Source organism: Colossoma macropomum, unplaced genomic scaffold (assembly GCF_904425465.1).
Source record: "Colossoma macropomum unplaced genomic scaffold, Colossoma_macropomum, whole genome shotgun sequence".
Lineage (NCBI taxonomy): Eukaryota > Metazoa > Chordata > Actinopteri > Characiformes > Serrasalmidae > Colossoma > Colossoma macropomum.
In genome coordinates, this window is record NW_023494795.1 from 25,535,892 (window position 1) to 25,555,879 (window position 19,988).

Here is a 19,988-nt window from a genome sequence, read left to right on the forward strand (position 1 = left end):
AGAGAGAGAGAGAGAGAGAGAGAGAGAGAGAGAGAGAGAGAGCTCTGTTGGTTTTGATAAAACAGTCACCTTTCTATTGGATGCTGGTCCCTGAGTCGCGGTGACTGAGAGGTAGGATTTTACATTTCCAGGCCCCGCAGTTGACAGTGGTGTGTGCTTTGCAGAGATAAAACATGTGAGCGGTTAACAGTCCTCCTCAGGAACCAGGCGCTGTGCAGCCAGATGCTCGTGGTTAAAACGCTGTAAAAACGCGGTGCTCGCCTTTCAGCCCGGGTTATGTAGCCAGCCTACATCCAGGCTCCAGTGCTCCGTCTCTGTGTGAGGCTGACTGCAGGCTGGGCTTGGAATGCACGTCGCCTTTATTGTCCAGGACTGGAAGCTGACTGAGCCCCAGACCAGCTAAGGTGATCCACTGCATCTCCACCGGCAGCAGCTACCAGAACCAGAGCATGCCCTGACCTCGGGATGCGTCCGCCGTGTGCGGGAACAGACGGGCTCCTGTTGCCGCTGCGGTGGCGGAACGGCAAGCAGACGGACCTGCAACACGCCGCCGACATCTGGTGCGCGTGAGTGATCCTCGCGCTCTCGCCTTTTTTCTCCGTCATGCTCGTGCATTGCCTGAGCTGCAGAGACCTCTGCGCGTTGTCCGCCAGTAGCCGGCTCCTCCGTGCAGCTGTAGACCGGGAATGAACCATCATGGACGCAGGGAAGGAAGACTGGCTCTCTCTCACGGAGAACGGGACTGCTAACTGGACCGCCTCGAGCCTCTACCTCGGCGTCCAGAACTCCACATCTGGCCTGGGCGCGTGGAGGGACGAGCGGCTGCGGGAGTTCAGCCATCCCGGGAAGGTGCTCCACGCTCGGGAGGAAGCGTACCGAGACTTCGCCACCACTGTTCAAGTTTTCATCCTGCTCGGGTCTCTGCTAGGTGGGTTTAGAAAGGATGAGTAATAGCGCAGTGATTGTTTCTGAGCATGCTGCATGGTTTGCTTCGCCCAGTGTGAGCTGACCCATACGGAAATCTGATATTCGACCATACATGCACATAGATCATAAATATAAAATATATGTACCTATATATTGTGTGAATATATATTATAAGGTAAACTAAGATATGCATAAAAACCTCATGTTATATAACATGAAGCTAACACATATGAGTAATATATGCCATCTATAAATAAATCTTTTATATTTTGTTAAATTTATATTATATATGTTATATATGTATATATGTTTATGTGTGTTGATGTATGTTAGAAATTGCATATTTATATATATAACATAAATGTCCATATGTGACAGTTGATACAGGGGAAATCCACATATGCTCATATGTCATATATCAGATTTTTGTATGAGGATGTAGATGGAAGATTTAAGTGTTGTGTGGATTTAAAAGGATATTTCTGTTTTTTTACCTAGCACTATTCTGTTCCATCTCTAGTATACAAAAAAATCCCCTGTACTTAGAAAAGAACTCACATATATACATCAGGTACTCATAAAACCTGTTTACTCAAAATGCATTTATAATAGAAGCCAGTGGACAGATGTTCCAGCATCTTTTATGGGTGTGTTTTAAATCTTTTACTAAATACAGGCAAAATGTTTGTATGTTCTAAATGCTGCAGATAGAGATTCTGTTGAAAAACATTGTTGTGTTCCTTTAATTTAATATTTCCATTCTGTCAAATAGAGTCAGTATGTCATCACTGTCCAAAAACACAAAACAAACATCTTCATTTTTTCCGATTTTCATTTTTCTACATGATTTGAGCACTGCAGCTGCCCTTCACATTGTGGAAAAATTTCATGATGAATGGACCAATAGTATTGGGATAAAATCTATTTACATTAACATTATTTAAAGTGAATAACGTTATGGCCATCTCCTGTAAAGTTGCCATTTTGCAGGTACTTGCTTTGGACATCGACAGTATACAGATATTTGTTACCTTGACATAAAATACAGTTGCAGTTAATGTTGACACATTTCAAGTTTGTAAGTCAGAGAACCTCCTTGGTTCATTTTTTTCAGTGTGAACTGAATTCAAGTGAGAAATAAACAAGATGTGTGAAACAAGGGACTAATTAGACATAAACGTGCCAAATATCATGGGTTTCTTAACCACCTCACAGTTGTAAAGCTAGCAGTCATGCACACAGGCACATTTGTTTATGCACAGACTGAATTAAGTTGATTTAATTCCTGAAGTGGTTCTTTTTCATATTTAAAACACCATAAAATGAGAAACAAATATAAGAACTTGAACCCCTTTAACTTTTTGCTTTGTTAAGATTAAAGATTTTGGTAGAATTCAGAGATTAACTGCACTCAGCCTATTGGCAACTCTACATACAACAAATTTAGTGCATGATAAATTTTGAAAAGGTACAAATTAAGAACCCACATACATGCTGATTTACAAGACCACATTTATTCTCCACATACATACACATGTAGTACACATCTGATCTCATGATGCACGTTCAATAAACATAGAATACATTACATTTACGCATGTTAATATTCATTTTTCACAATACAGTGTTTATGATACAATATGTGCTGTGAATAGAATACAGTTGGATTTTATGCCATAAAAAATCCACAATTCCATTAAAACACTCAGATATTCCTAAATCACTTAAATAATGTAACTGACTTTAAATATGACACCATCATTGGATGCCACCTTTGCCACAAGTCAGTTTGTGAATTTTTTACCCTGCTAGATCTGCCCTGTCAACTGTAAGTGCTATTATTGTGAAATGGAAGCAACAACAGTTCAGCCACATAGCAGTAGACCCACAAACTCACAGAGCAGGGCTGCCAACACATAAAAATCACCTTTCTGCATTGCTTCAGTCACTACACAGTTCCAAAGTGCCTCTGGAAGCAACATGAGCAAAAGAACTGTGTGTCTGAAGCTGCATGAAATGGGTGCCACAAGCCTGAGATCTCTATGTGAAAAGCATTGATTGAAGTGGTGTAAAACACAACACTACTGGACTCACGCTTCAGTGTCTAGCAGTCTGATGGACAGATCTGGGTTAGGGGGATGCCAGGAGAACACTACCTTCCAGAATGCATGAAGCCAACAGTAAAGTTTGGTGGAGGAGGGATAATGGTCTGGGGCCGTTTTTCAGACTTTGGGTCCCTTAGTTTCATTGAGGATGATGTTAATGCTACAGCATGCAGAAACATTTTAGACGATTACTCCCAACTTTGTGGCAACATGTTCCAGCATGACTGTGTCCCTGTGCACAAAGCAAGATCCATAAAGAGATGTTTTGAGGAGTTTGGCATGGAGGAACTCCAGTCATCTGCACAGAGCACTTTTGGGATAAATGTGAACGTCAATTGTGAGCCAGGCCTTCTCGTCCAACATCAGTGCCTGAACTCACAAATGCTCTTTTGACCGAATTGGCACGAATCCCCACATTCACACCCCAAAATCTTGTGGAAAGCTTCCCAGAAGAGTGGAGGTTTATAACCGCAAAAGGGAGCAACTCCATATTAATGCCCATGGTTTTGGAATGGGACCAAGCTTATACAGGTGTGATGGTCTGGTTGGCAATATTTTGCAGTCTTTTTTTGGCAATTGAACACTGACCAAAAATAGAAACTAATTGACCACTGACATTTTTTAAACTTCAGTGCATGTATCATCTAATGTGCAAAAACCCCAGTACATATTGTATTATGGCATTTATGTGTCATTACACCCTGACAGTACACACGTACAGAACTGTGCAAAAGTCAGAGACAACCATACATTTATTTAATTTCCAGTCAAAGATGTTTTTGAAGGGATATAAGAAAATCCACATACTGTTTTTATAACCGGAGTTCAGATTATAGAGAAAAAGGAACTTCTAACAATGGTGCAAGACCTGGTAGACCACCAAAACTATCCCCATCAGATAAACAGCACTTAAAGCTTTTATGTTTTAGAGAGAAGCTCCACTCTTACTTCACATCTGAAAAAATCCACTGTAAAAAGATCAACTCAACGCTCTGGGTCTGAAAGGATGTGTAGCAGTCAAGGAGCTCTTACTGATAAAAAGAAATAGACAAAGAAAAGGAAAATTTGCAAATCAAACAAAGTAGCTGCTGGTGTTCTCAGAGCTATGAACTGACCACCACAGAGTCCAGATCAGCAAAGGGCCTGCGTAATAATAAGAATGAAAAGTTTGCATCTTCAGAAAAAGTGCCAGCAGTTACATAAACATAAGAGACCAGTTTCCCAGACCCAGATAAAGCCTGAGCCTGGACTGAAAAAAAATTTGGAATAGTGAATCACTATTGGCATTGCTAATTAGTCCAAGACTAAGCTTAATCCTTGTCCATAAAACCAGCCCTTAAAGCATCCATATCATGAAAACAAAAAAGTCTAGATTTTCCTTCCTTTTTAAAATGATGTAGTATGTAAACACTGTTTCACAATGTACGGTTCACTCCAAAATCTGTACAGTCCATATATAGAAACTAAGGTGGAAAAACAGCCTGTTTTAAATTCACAATTTTTGTGATGTCATAAAAACCAACACATCTACATATTTTCACCTATTCAGCCTACAGCAGTTTAGTTCTGCCCATTCACACTGAATGTTTCCGCCTGGATTGCTTTTTGAATGGGGTACAATACAAGGCAACCAATTAGAACAGAGCTCATTTACATATATTAATATTAAAGGAACAGTAACAAAACTGTTTATTTCTAAGAGATGAAGAGAGGTTAGAAAATGGTCAGGTAAAAATTAATTGTGACTGGTTTTGGTACATAAAACTACACAAATTCACACAAGCAACTACCCAAACTCACCTCAGCTGCCCTCAGACTTCTTTCTCATGTGCATCTAAAATGACTAAAGGAGATATTTCTGAGATTAGATATAAGATAGTCAACATGAATGAAAAACAAAGGAAAATAAGTGAAAAAGCAGGAGTTTCCACACACCTAGTTTTACTATATTTTGCTAAAGCAGTAAATAAGGATGTAATAAGTTAGTATTGTGATGATGAACATTTGCTTAAACATCACCCTGTCAAATCGGGCCTGTTTTCTGAGGACCTTTTTTAGTGTAAAGAAGGCTTTTGGAAAATAATGATGACTGAGATGAGGTAGCCAGAGTGATTACACATATAATACAGAAGTCACATCTGCCATGGTCACAATCTTTTGTTGACAACAAGCCATTAAACAGTTCATAGTGATCTTCACTGCCACAGGAAGGCTAGAGAACACAGGAGCATGCTGAATGACTAGGCATAAAGCTTGTGTTGAGCTGGAAACTGTTGATACAGTTCCCTGCTGACAATCAATGCTGTACCTTCAGTATTGATCCGGTTGTAGGCAATTACTGAAGGTTTGTTCTTCTGCATGTTTCCCCTCAGCCTTAATCCAGTACCAGATGGTGAGTGTTTATTTGAAAGCTGGTTTATGAGGATTTTCACACACATACTTACTAGCATTTGTATCCTTGTTAAAAAGCCTCTGGTGTAAAGCCTGGTCGTATAACCGTATTTCTGAAGTTGTTGACGTCAGCTGTGGCACGAACTGGGCATCACATGCCAGATTAGCCAGTCAAGCTTTGTGTGGTGTGTTTATGAATAATCTGTTGATCTGTTTTAGTGCTGGATTAATGCCCTGTCCAAAAAAAGCATTTTCTGTTTTGTTTTACGTGGTTTGACTGACATTGTGGCGCTTATGCAAAAGTATTATACAATGCTCTTTTGTCGGCAGATCAGTCATCAGTGCTTGAAACAAAAGACTGGAAGATTTTATGATTTGCTATGAAACAGCTCCCTCTATTTCTTTTATCAGCACTAATAAAAAATAAAGTTCAGGTCTTAAACTTTCCAACATTTTAGACATTACAGTTTTTATTTGAGGTGTTTTATTTAAAAAAAATAATGATGTGGCATTTGAGTTTTTAACACTAGTGTTTATTTGATGTTACAGTCAAGATTTCCTGACTTTGTTCTCACTTAAAGGGTAACTCTGCTACAAATGAAAAATCGAACCATCACTACATCTGTTGTATACATGCCTGCTCACAAGGTCCCACAGTAGTTTCTAGAGTGAGATAGCTTTAAAGGCTAGGAAACCCCATTCTGATGATGTATCTTGAAGGTGGGAGGTACAGCTGCCTTGGTGTGGGGGCTTGTTTTCATTAGTTGGTGAACATAGAAGGAAATTAGATTGCTAACTTTACTGCTAGGAAGCCAAATATCTTATTACAACCGTTTATTTTTGGGGTCTACTAGAATAGATTTATATGCTTCAGTGATCTAAAAACACATTGGCCCTTATTCACCAATATCTTCCTAAGATTTTTCTTAAATTGTTCTTGAGAAAGGTCCTAAGAAAAAGTCTACGTCAGGTTGATGTGTTCTTAAACCACAGAATTGTTTGTAACTTAGTGCTTTTGAGTGTGTGTAGATTCTGTTCTTACCTAAGAACAAATACCAAATAAGAAAACACTGAATGTAAGAGTCTTTGTGAAAACTTCATGAGTGGGTTTTAAGAAGAAATTTCTTCATAAATGGTTGGTGAATGAGGACCATTATTTTTCTAATAAATCTCCACAGAAACATTGCCTTTAGTCATTTTAGATGCACATGAGAAAGAATGTGAAGGCAGCTGAGGTGAGTTTGGGTTAGTTGATTGTGTGAATATCAGACTATGTTCACATTACCAGGCTGAAGTGGCACAAATCCGATTTTTTTGCCCTAATGTGACTCAGATCTGATGTTTTCAGGGCTGTGTGGACTCGCAAATCTGATCTTTTCAAATCCGACCTGGGCCACTTTCATACGTGGTCCTAGATCGGATACATATCCGATTCGTGGCCATGGGACCTTAATGTGAACGCTCAGATTGGAACGCGTGCTTTTTTCCCACTGCGCGTGCGCCATCATTCAGTGTTACTACGGTAGCAGCGCCGAACAGAAGTTAAAGCCTGTAACCGGTGGAAAAGCAACACGTCTCACCTTTTTCACCTTCGTCTTGCTCTAATAATGAACAGCTGAGGGCTGATCAGAGTTAGTTATCTTCGCAGCGAAGGCTCGTTCTGACCGTTAGTTTGTTTGCTGATGATGCACGTGACGCACGTGATTCACGTGACGTTACTGAGTAGGATGTGGGCATGCGGGTCATTTCAGGACGCCGGTTCGTTCACATTAATGACAGATTTGAATCACCTACCTAAATGAGTGTAAACCATCCTGTCAGAGAGATCGGATTTGAGCAATGAGGCTTGTAATGTGAACGTGGCTTTAGTGTCTGTTTGAAGTGGAACATATTGTCACTGACTCCTTTGAAAAGAGCTTTTGTTGGGAGGACACAGCTGTAACTGGTTGGTTTTAAGTTTGTAAGGATGGAAGAGTTAAAGTGGCAGTAGAGTGGACAAAAGAGTGGACAAAAATTTAAATACTGATAGATTTGATATTATACTTCGTGTTGGAAGCTTTTGTATAAGCTTCTTTGTGTGTTAAATGTATGCTTCCAGCTTTTTTCTTATTCTTTCTAATTCTTTACTCAATTTTAATTTTGTTTTACTACACATTTTTTTTTTGTAGCTCTTTCAATGACTACAAAAATCACATGTAAATGACAAATCTGTAGTCTGTGGTTTACATTTAAGTTGCTGTGTTAATGAGATATGGAAAAATGTTTTAATAGAATTTAAATAGCAACATTTTAGACCGTTTCTGCTGGTCTGTTTGTCATTAAATGTTTATGTGCATTTCCAAATGCTTTAAAAATGTAAATGCTGTAAATTGCTGTTTTGATATGACAGTGAGATTATGGTCTTCAGTGAAGATCATCTTTTAGTAAGATGGAAAAAGACAGCGGGCTGTGGAGGTTTAAGTGTTTTCCCTGTAGTTGAAAACAACAACACAATAGGGGATGGGGGAGGAGAAGCTAAAGAAACACCTCCAGGGTCACTGCAGGCTTGACGGTGGCCTCCTGTAGGACAGGAGGGTAGAGGTGATTCACCGTCAGACTGCCCTGAGATGTAATAGAACAACAGCAAACAGAGACAGCCTCTCGGTGTCTCTCCAATTACAGGCGGATGGTAATGGGAAAAGATGAAAGGCGCGACCTTTTCCGGGAAAAAGAGATATACTTAGTGGAAAGTGGGTCGCTCTGAATTGAAGAACTGGCTGGAAAGAAGCTGTCACCTTTGTGCTTTGCTCACATCATCCCCTGAAGTGAGTAATACCTCAGATTCTGTTCAGATAAAAAGCCAAGTGGATTAGTTGACATCTGTGAATGCTGCACTAAGACATGGACGTGGAACACATCTTTTAAAAGCAGGCTAATAGGCCAAACAAATGCTAACATTAGCACATTTATTTGCTAGAGGTGACAAAAGTCCACTGGGGGAATGTCTGCATGTAGCATTTACTTTGAAATGATTTACAGGCCTGTTTTCAAAGACAGTTGTGGAGACATTTGGCTGATCTCTACAAGGAGACAAGATTTTATTTTAAAAAGTAAGTGCAGGTTTTATTTAAAAAGGTAAAAGAGCACAAATATTAGCTTTTGGTTGCTAAGTGAAAACAGCGGTTGTGTCGAAAATGGTTCAAGGTTTCTAAACATTTGACACCCATCGTTCTAGTCACATCTACTGGTCATCCATTTATACTGGGCATTCTAACTATATTGTTCTTTTTCTAGTCATTATAAAAAATGAGCAAAAAGAAAGTCTGTCTTGTTTTAAGTGTATTGCAGGAAGTAAGAAATATTGACTGCAGGATTCAATTGAGCGTCTTCAAATTTCTGATTCACATGCTCATCAGCCAATCACACTCATCTCTACATTTTTCAAACGAAGAAAAAACTTTGACATAAATCCTCAAAACAAACCTAGAATTGTTAGACTAAGAAATGGTGGAATGATGTTGCTGAGGAACGTCAGAGACATTATGAAAGAGGAGATAAATATTATTGCGCTCGAACTCGTGCCGTCCTTTGTATTGTTTCATTAAAGTTTGCTGAAAGACCTTGTATAAGAGACAACAGTAACACTTTATTTGGATAGTCCACTTTGGATGCTTTGTAGATACTTAATTTACAACCACTTCCAAAAAAGTTGGGAAGCTGTAAAAAAATATCAAATGTTAAAACTGAGAAATTTTATTGTTTTTTTTTTAAATATATGCCCATTTTAAATTTGATGCCAACAACATGTTTCAAAAAAGTTGGGGCCTGTTTACCACTGTGTTTACCTCTTCTTTTGACAACATTCTGTAAGCATTTGGGAACTGAGGAGACCAATTGCTGTAGTTTTGAAAGTGAAATGTTTTCTCATTCCTGTTTGATATTTCAGCCGCTCTAATGCATCCATATACCATCATGAATACTGGCTTTTGAACTGTGCACTGATAACAAGCTGAGTGGTCATTAGCCCAGAGTACACAGTGTCCATGATTTCTAAAAAGAATTTCAAATGTTGATTCGTCAAACTGCAGGACACTTTTCCACTTCCTCTCAGTCCATTTTAAATGAGCTTGGGCCCAGAGAAGGTAGCAGCATTTCTGGATCATGTTTATATATGGTTTCTTCTTTGCATTTAAGAGTTTTAACTTGCATTTATGGATGCAGCAACGAACTGTTTTCACAGACAGTGGTTTTCAGAAGTGTTTCTGAGCCCATGCAGTGATTTCCACTACAGAATCATGTCTGTTTTTAATGCAGTGCTGTCTGAGGGCCCAAAGATCACGGCCAGCAAATTCTGGTTTTTGACCTTGTCCCTTACATACAGAGATTTCTCCAGATTCTCTGAATTTTTTAATGATACTGAATTTTTTAATGATTTTTATGTACTGTAGTTGATGAAAAGCAAAAGTTCTTTGCTATTTTACATTGAAAACGTCATTCTTGAATTGTTGCACTATTTGATCGTGCAGTCTTTCACAGAGTGGTGACTCCCTCCTCATCTGTACTTCTGAAAGACTCCGACTCTCTGGGATGCTTTTTTATACTATATTATTTCCAATCATGTTACTGACCTGTTGCCAAGTAACCATCAGGTGCTTTTTTTTTTAGCATTACACAACTTTACCAGCCTTTTGTTGCCTCAGTCCCAACTTTTTTGAAATGTGTTGTTGGCATCAAATTCAAAATGGGCATATATTTTTCAAAAAACAATACAATTTCAACATTTGATATGTTGTCTTTGTACTATTGTCAATGAAATATAGGGTTTAAATGATTTGCATATCATTGCATTTTGTTTTTATTTACATTTTGCACAGCGTCCCAACTTTTGGAAATGGGGCTGTACTTTTTTAAGTTACATTCAACCAACCATCTACTAAATTGACTGTAATTTTCTTTAACTCTAAACCTGGCTCTAATCCTAACCTTAACCTAAACCCAAACCTAAAACCAACCCTCACCCTGGTCCTAGCCCTAACCCTAGTCCAAATCCTGACCCTAATCCCACCACTGTTTGGAACCAAATGAGTTTCAACAGATAGTTTGTTAACAATTTGTACATCTGTTGTAACATCTGTAGATAATCTATAGGGGACTATAGTGGACTATCCAAACAAAGTGAGACCAAGACGAACCCTCCTCAGCATCTGACTCTGCTAGTACTAGCTCAAGTGTTAGCTTTAGCATTAGCTTTTCTGAAGGAGTAGCTTCTGTTGTTAAACCTCCTGCTTATTAGACATGAAGCCCTGCTGCTTTATTGTCCAGTGGCTAAACGATTTTCCTGTTTGATTAATGTAAATATTGATTTTGATTTTTGTTCACTTTTAAATGGACTATTTAATCAGTTCTCAAACGTATATCTTGACTGAAAATGTTTAATTTTGGCAGGAAAAATGTTTTAGATGTACTTCTGAAAGCTATTAAATTTTCCTTTGTGCCTCTGAAGGGCTTAGTCTGGTAGCACAAAGGTTATGGATGCTATGAGGTGCTCTAAACTGAAAGTCAGCTGAGTCATACTTTCTCCTAATTTTGGAAACAGTCAATTGTTATTAAGGTATCAGTTATCAATAGGTGGGCTGTGTGTCAGTTGGCACTAATGATTATAAGGATGAATTTGAAAAGTTAAATATGTTAGTTTCTGTGATTGTGTTCATATCTGGAAGTTGTAAGTCACAAATCCTGCAGGGTTTGCATAGACAAGTCGATTAATAAATCCACTGTGGGCTGCAGTTGACCAACTGAAGACAGTGGCTGAAATACAGTGTGAGAGGCATGAGGAGAGTATATAAGAAACCTTAGAGTGGAAATAAGACACAAAATGAAACCAATTCCACTGCAGGCTGTGTAAGACTTCGCTAAAATATGGGCAAGCAAGCCAGAAGGTTTTAACAACCTTTGATAGGAAAGGGCAATTTGACTGACATGCAAGACATCCAATCACAGATCATTTAGCACAACACGCGCAATGGAAACAAACTTAGAGTCGGCAAAGCATGAGGATATCTCATTTACTTACTACCTACAGTTTCAAACACAATTCAGGAATAAATAGGATATCAGGAATTCATGTTTCCTGGTTCAGCAACAAAGCCTTTACCTCCCTTTTACAGGCCTATTAGTGAGTAGACGCAATTGCTTGCTACTAGCATTTAGCTTCACAAACAATCATTTATTTCCCCTGAGACAGTGCAGGGGCCAGAGCCAGTTTAAATTCTCAGTGAGAGGTGAGATTCTGAGAGCTGGGGTGATTTCAGCTTGCAGTTTACATCAGATAGTCAGTGTACTTCTGTGGACAGAGAACCTGAGGCTGGAACTTACTGAAATACAACAAAAACTCTTTGGAGACATTAAGTAGAACTTCTTTCTTTTCAATACAGTCATGCAGGAGGCAATGGAAGAGCACAAATGTATGTGTGTGTGACCGAGAGAGAATGTTTCTGTGAAACATGTCAGTGTGAAATACACTCTGTAATGCTGAGAACATTCATTTACATCCATGGATTTGTTGATTTGTTTCAGAGCCTCTAAAAACTTTGTTGTAGTAATTTGCGTAGTATAATTTATTATTAGGGAACAAAGTAAAGGTCAACCTGGTCGACATTGGTTTAACATGATGCACTACATGTCCAAAGGTTGGTAGACACTTGCTTATCCAGTGTTTTATCCGAAATCAAGGATATTGATAGGGAGTTTATCCCTTTTTACTGCAGTAACATCCTCTACTTCCCTAAGAAGGATTTACACCAATGGTTCTCAACTTTTTCTACCTCAGGGTCCACCTATTTATCACTTGAATCACCTGAAGGCCCACAAAAAACCTTTTTGCTTAAAAAAATATTTGGGAAATTTTCAACTCGGCAATGTTTGGCCACCACAATATGTAATGTGTATTGTTGAACATAAAACACCAACAGATTAGGCTAACAAAAGCTTATTTTATACCTGAAATCAGGCTGAATGGTGGCAAATTAAGTGAAATTTTTGACTCACAAATGGACGACTGAAACTTTGAGCAACATATTTTGTTTCTAGAGGGGAAAACAATAGATGAAGCTGCTTTGTGCGATCTTCTTGCATGGCTTGTATTAATATTGTTTACTGTGTTAAAACATGTTATATGGCTTTCTTATTATTACTTATTAATTAAAAATGATTTTTTCACCAATTTTTGTGATATAAAGTGCCATCACTGGCCCACTAAGGAACTCTGGCTCTCACCTCGGTACTGGCCTAAGGACCACGGATGATCCATGGCCCAGTGGTTGAGTAAACCTGCTTTATACTAGATGTTGAAACATTACTATGAGGATTTGATTGCATTCGGCCACAAGATTATTAGTGAGATCAGAGATGGCATAGAGGATGGAGGTGGCGTGATAGCACTTTTTACTTTTCTGATACCACTACTGTTAATCTACAAAGCTTTAAAATGAGATATTTGAGGCACCTCACTTAAGATTTCTGGCTAGATTTGTTACAAAATTGGATCAGATTCATTCTTTTTCCCCACTGATATCCGATCCAGCATTTTCTGCTGATATCAGCCTGATACCAGTACCTGTATTGGACTGTTGTTCTCTCAAAGGTTGGATGATTAATTCTGAATCGGAGGACACAGTTCCATTGCTCCACAGTCCAATGCTGGGAGGCTTTACACCCCTGTAGCCAACAGTTTGCATTGGGCATGGCGACCATAGACTCATGTGTGGCTGCTCCAGAGAATCCCATTCAATAAGTCAGTGTTTTTATATAAGGTAATATAAGCTATATGTGCACAACTTAACACCTGTATCAGCAATGGGTGCACCTTAAAGTAGTAGTAATTAGAAGAGCCGTTTGGACCTTTTTGGACAAATAATATATATATGCAAGTCTGAATAATGATTTATTAGATTCGATGTAAAGCAAAACAAATGCACAAATCCTTCCAGTGGAAAAAATATGTCAACTCACATCTTGTTGTTTTCCCCCTCCTCACTGTTGCTTTTTTCTTCCAGGCAACGCAGCTGTTTTGTGGTGCACCTGCTGCACTAATGTCTTCAAGTCGGTCACTAGCCGCTTTATCAAGAACCTGGCCTGTTCGGGGATCTGTGCCAGTCTTGTGTGCGTGCCCTTCGACGTGCTCCTGAACGCCAGCCCGCGATGCTGCCTGTGGATCCACACATTGCTGCTCTGCAAGGCCATCAAGTTCCTGCACAGGCTCTTCTGCTCCGTCACTGTCCTCAGCTTCGCTGCGATTGCACTGGACAGGTGAGAGGGATGCATGCATGAATTCTAAAGGAGAAAAAGAAAGGAGTAGAGTACTACTATCAACTGTATTTGTAGTCTACTGCTTATTTATTTGATGAATAATCGAGCAATTTGTGAGCTCAACTTTCTTAAAAAGTGCTGGAGACAAATAAACAGTGCCTATCTATGCTTCTGTCAAAGCGGTGCTACAACACATAACATACATATCCACATGCTTACTGGCAGATTATGTTACGTTGTGTTTAATGCTGCACTATGTATGTCTTTTGTGTTAGAATTAAAAGAAGTGGCGTTACTGAGTCAGGAGAAACATGCTAAAATATGGGCAGCTGCAAGTCACCCTGTAAAGCCTGGAATAATAATTCAAATGTCAGAGGCTTTGGGTTTGTTTTGGACCACGTCAGACATCTTTACATATTAACATCACATGCACAGGCTCAAAAAGAAAGGCACAGCTCAATGTTCAGGTTTCAAATGCAAAATCAACATTAAACTGATGAAAATATAATGACAATAGTAGATAATTCAGTTACATCCTCAGAAGACACAACCTTCACCAAATTCTGACTGAGATCTCATTGAATACTCTTTCAGCGTGCTCATAATTTTCTTCCACATGTTGTGTGCAATTACACATTTCCAACAAAGAGGTCTCCAAATCCCCAAAACTTAGATGGTGTAGCTTTAAACTCTAAATTCTATCTTTATGGCTATATGCTCTCTGTAATGCTTACACTAAACTTTTTATACCTTGTTTCAGTGATGTGGTGAGGGGCAAAAGTGGTGGGATGTTTCATATTGAAATATATTCCAAACATTAAAGTACATTGAACAAAAACATATTTTGGCCATTGTCATACATATTGAAATATATTTGATAAATACAATGAGGAACACAGCAAAACATCTTAAAGCTGGACTGAACCATTTGTTTAGGTTCAACCGGAAACAAAATTACCTGCTAACAGAAACTGACGGAAGTGAGAACCCGGAAATGTGAAAAGGGTCTATTTGCAAAAAGTTAAACTGTGCCACTGTGTCCAACTTTGTTGCTGACTCCACCCACTTCACATCACCAACGTTCACACTGCCTCCTGTCGCTGGAAATCACCAGCTCTCATTGAAAATGAATGAATTCCGGCTGCTTTGTAGAGTTGCATCGCTGCCAGTGGGACACATGGTAATCGTGACAGTCCCAGAAGGGAGAACCTGAGGTACTCCAATCCTGTTTCTTTCCTGCTCACTTTCAGTTTGATGCAACCTGTGGGCAATTTCCAATCAAAACCCAACCAGCTATTGCTCATGCTTGTGCTTCCATAGCAACATACCCTGCCATAGCCCTCTATCAGTTCACTGAATAATTTATTTTCCTTGGGTCTGCAGGGAGTTTTTCTCCTCGCATGAGCTACCAAGATTTTTCTCGCAATGAAAAATACACACACAGCACACGCACACACACACGTACATTCAAAAAGAATAGCTACAGTGGACATGTACTCATGCAATGCCAGCACCACCATTCAAGTCCATTTTCAGGTCTCAAGAAGCACATGTTTTAAAGAAAGCTCTCTCTCCCTCCCTGCTGGCCTCTTTCACACCCAGAGGCACTCTCAGCTCAGAGTTGTGATGCAGGAGTGAGCAGCAGAAGGGCCTTCTGTCAGCCAGACAGCACCGATGTGTGATCGTGACCAAGATGCTACGAATGGAGCTGAACCAGAGCCAAGGGACTAGTAGCTCTTGTAGGCCTAGAGTGCTCTCCAGAATTGTTGGTCCTTGATAAACATAACCCTTGATAAAATATCAAACAAATTAGCATTTACACTGAAAATATGAGCAACATCTTACAAATCAGTAAGGGAAAATTATTCAAAGAAAAAACCTTATACAAACCTCAGGTCCTAAAAAGTTGTGACAATATGTAAAATGCTAATAAAATCAGAAAGCAGTGATTAGTACATTCTGTTTGACCTGAATTAAATTGAAAACAAAAACAAGATATTTCATGTTTGTTTTTTGTTGTTTTTGTAAATGTATGCTCATTCCAAATTTGATGCCTGCAACACATTCCAAAAAAAGCTGGAACAACAACATGCTTAGCACGGTATTACATCACCTTTCCTTTTAAAAACATTTAATAACCGTTTGGAAACTGAAAGTACCAATTTACCTACTTTTGAAAGTGGAATTTTTTGCCATTCTTCAGTTATACAAGTGTTCGGCTATGCAACCGTAAAGAGCCTTCGTTGTTAAAGTTTGCATTTTGTAATGCACCACACATTTTCAGTGGCAGACAGGTCTGAACTGCAGGCCTGAAACCAATGACTGAGAGCAGCACATCGCTTTTGTTGGAAGAAAACCTCGTATCCCCATTTTTGTCGTTTTCAATTTTTTGAAAATACCTGTTACCCTTTACAGTGTGTGTACATTTCAAGTTGTATGGACTAAAAGAAATGACCTACAATGATTTGGAAAAAAGTCTGGTTCCATTGACTTACATTAAAAGTAAATTATGTTTTTTCCTTCTCCTGTAAAGTTACCATTTTGGGGATACAAGGTTTTCTTCCGACAACAGCGATATGTTGCCTTCACAGATATGCACATTGTGTTTGCTTTTGGTTGTGAAAGTTTACCAAATGTATATATTTTTAAATCATACAGTTTTTAAACAATTATGGCTTAAACAAAAAAACCTTTGCTTTAATCCGTCACGTAATTGTTTTTCCATCACTTCTTTCCATCCCTATACAAGACTTATAAAGACTCCTGGGAAATGCAGTCCGTATACTGTCAGCATGCTACATGTTTCTTTACAGTAGACGACTGAGCTCCACTTTTTAATGTTCAAGGATATTTATATTGAGGTGAACTAAGCTGGCTACCTGTGATAATGTAAGACACTGCCAGCTTGTTATCTACCCCAGGCTGTAGCTCTCTTCTAGTTTAAAAAGACCAATGCTGTAGCCTATTTTGTTAGCGATAGCTAGCTAGCTAGTTTAGTAGGTCTAGCAGACTTACTTTAATTCACTAAACTCATATAAGGACTTCTATATCTATAGGTGTACATTTGTGTCTGTGTGACACTTACATGTGTTTAAGGTAGCCAGATGTCTGGTTTGGCCTGGCTGTTTCGCTGACCAGGCGTTAAAATGTCTGGGTGAGTCTCACTCTAAAGGCACGAGCAGTGGTATGAGCAGTGTGGCCCTCTGCAAAGTTGAAATGAAACCTACAGAATTGTTTTAGTTCAAGATCAAGTTGATTTGTTTACAAAGACATTTTTTCAAAGCCTGTTTTGCCCATCTTTAGCACTTAGTGCCCATAATTCTCCTGACTTAAACATCTTCTAACATTGGTTTGTTTTCCTTTACTTGTAGGTACTATTCTGTGTTGTATCCACTGGAGAGAAAGATATCTGATGCTAAATCCAGAGACCTGGTGATATACATATGGGTGCATGCAGTGGTGGCCAGCATCCCTGTGTTTGCTGTTAGCAATGTGACTGACGTGTACGCGACGTCCTCCTGCTCTGAAGGCCACTCGTTGGGGCATCTTGTTTACATGGTGGTGTATAACATCACCACGGTGATCTTACCCCTGGCGGCCGTGTTCCTGGCCATGGCATTGATCCGTCGGGCGTTAAGTGCGAGCCAAAAGAAGAAGGTGATCATTGCAGCTTTGCGGACGCCACAAAACAGCATCTCCATCCCATACGTTTCCCAGCGTGAGGCTGAGCTTCATGCTACGTTGTTGTCCGTAGTCCTGGCCTTTGCGCTCTGCAGTGCCCCTTATGCTGCGCTGGTGGTTTACCGAGCGTTGCCTCCAGGGGCCTCCGAGGCTTCGGCTTGGCTGCGGCTGACTGCTGTCTGGCTGCCCAAAGTGTCGCTGCTGACCAACCCTCTGTTGTTTGTGACAGTGAACCGCTCTGCCCGGCGCTGTCTGCTGGACGTTTTGGCCCGCCTGCAGCGCCGCTACAGCCGCAGAAATGCAGTCAGCGTCGGGGGTATGGCTGAAGCGGGGCCGCTGGGGGCCGAAACCGTGGCACGATCGGGCAGCCAGCTGCTGGAAATGTTTAACATCGGCCAGCAGCAGATATTCAGACCCAATGAGGAAGAGGATGAAGAGGAGGAAAACGAAATCCCCTCAGTGGCATCAGCCACTTTCCCATCCAAACCAGATGAAGGGGCTGGGTCTGGGAAAGCAGCCACTGTAGGGTCAGGGTCAGCAGCCCAGCAGGTCACTGGGGAAGGAGCAAAGGAGGTGGTGGCTTTACCCTTACCAAAACACTCCCCCATTCAATCCTGTGCCTACTCGTCCTCGCAGGTGGCACCAGCCACGCCCAGTGACCCCGAAGACACAACCCAATTTGGCTTTGGCCCCTTCGAGCTACCCCCTCAGTGGCTGCCCGAGACCAGAAATAGCAAGAAAAGGCTCCTCCCCCCTCTGGGGAACACGCCGGAGGAGCTGATCCAGACCAAGCAGCCCAAAGGGCGACCTGAGAGACGCATCAGCAGGAACAACAAAGTCAGCACCTTCCCCACTGTGGACCCTTAAGAACCAATCAGCATGGCAGTTTATAAATGAGGGACCTGGAGGTCCTGCACTGCAAAAAATGGTATCTTGCAAAGTGATGTGCTCCTAAATCTAGTTGATATATCTAATATTTACTATTTTAAGATAACTGTAAGCTTAATATAAAGTTATTTAACTTACGTCTAGACCATTTTTATTCATTTATAATTATCTCACTATATTGGCAGGTCATTTTTGTTTGTTGTAGGAAATATGCTTGAAACCAGCAAAATTATGTGTGCATATAGTGAGAAAATTTCACTTGATAAAATCACTTAAAACAAGTAAAAATGGTCTAGAAATGAGTTAAATAATCTTATACAATCTCAAAATGAGAAATATTAGATATATAGTCTAGATTTAAGATCATTTCACTTGTCAAGATGTTATTTTTTTCAGTGTGGAAAAGCAACAAACCATTTTTAAACTGATGATTCCTTTTCTTTTTTTGTGAATGTCTTGATTTTTTTTATGGTGATGGAGCAGGAGAGGAATCATTTGAACACTTTTAATGTAATAATTTGTGAAATCAGTAGAAATCAGTTAATCTTGGGCACCAAAACACTGTTAAGAGAGGAGAAATTGATCTTTCACAGGAAATGCAAGGAAGTGATAGAATTTGTAATATGGATTTATGTAGAATTCAATTTGTTGTACTTGGGAATAAAATGAACTGAAAATGGTTGCGGTGCTGTGAAGACAATTTGAGAGACAAAAGATGATTCTTGAGATCACATAGAAGTTCAGGCTAACATGGCAGAAATCCCAGAAATTATCCATTTCTGGGACACCTTGGAACACTCACTCAGTTTTTTTGTTTGGGAATCAAATGCAGCAGTAAGGTACAGCTCAGTAGAAGCTTTGTAAAAAGATATTACGTCTTTCTTATTTCTTACATGCATTCTGTTGGAAGGCAGAAGGTTGTGTTAATCACAAATTCCTTCAGTATCACAGGAGAGATACATTAACACAGTTCATTTGATTGCAAAGCATCAGTATCAAGCTCCAGTGAACACATGCTGGTTGACAGAAACTACAGGGTGCCTTAATGGACCCAATGATTTAGAACAAAATGCAAAGCAGCTAATGTTATTCTTGCCTAAAAAGCAGCTGCAGAGTAGAAAGGAAATGGACTCGAAACTCAAGCAGTATTGGAGCTGGATTAATTTTATCTGGGGAGGTATTTTATCATAGGTAAATACTGGATTTTAATCCAGTGTTCAGTCTGACATCAATGATTTTGGAATAATTTTATGCCAGTATGAATCTGCAGTGTATTTCTTTTACAGTCTGACAGTAATAATTGCGGAGTAGTTTTAATCCAGTATGGATCTGCAGTGTATTTTTTTTACAGTCTGACAGTAATAATTGCGGAGTAGTTTTAATCCAGTATGAATCTGCAGTGTGTTATTTTTACAGCCTAACTGTAATAATTGTGGAGTGATTTTAATCCAGTTTGAATCTGCAGTGTTTGTTATTTTTACTGCCTGATTATAATACTTATGAAGTAGTTTTATCCAGTATGAATCTGTAGTGTGGATAATTTTTTATAGTCTGACAGTAATAATTATGGAGTGATTTTAATCCAGTATGAATCTGTGGATAGTTTTTACAATCTTACAGTAATACCTATGGAGTGATTTTAATCCAGTATGAATCTGCAGTGTAGATAATATTTACAGTTTTACAGTAATAACTGTGGAGTGCTTTGAA

At 39.5% G+C, this 19,988-nt stretch overlaps 1 protein-coding gene across 1 annotated transcript; it reads left to right on the forward strand.

The window, feature by feature from the left end:
• The first annotated feature begins 9 nt into the window (after nt 1–9).
• Nucleotides 10–18,957, forward strand: gpr176 (G protein-coupled receptor 176). Its single transcript, XM_036582004.1, has 3 exons — nt 10–928; nt 13,457–13,709; nt 17,081–18,957. Exons 1-3 carry the CDS (start codon nt 697–699, stop codon nt 18,255–18,257), a joined length of 1,662 nt encoding a protein of 553 aa, XP_036437897.1. The 5' UTR covers nt 10–696; the 3' UTR covers nt 18,258–18,957.
• The last annotated feature ends 1,031 nt before the right edge of the window (nt 18,958–19,988 follow it).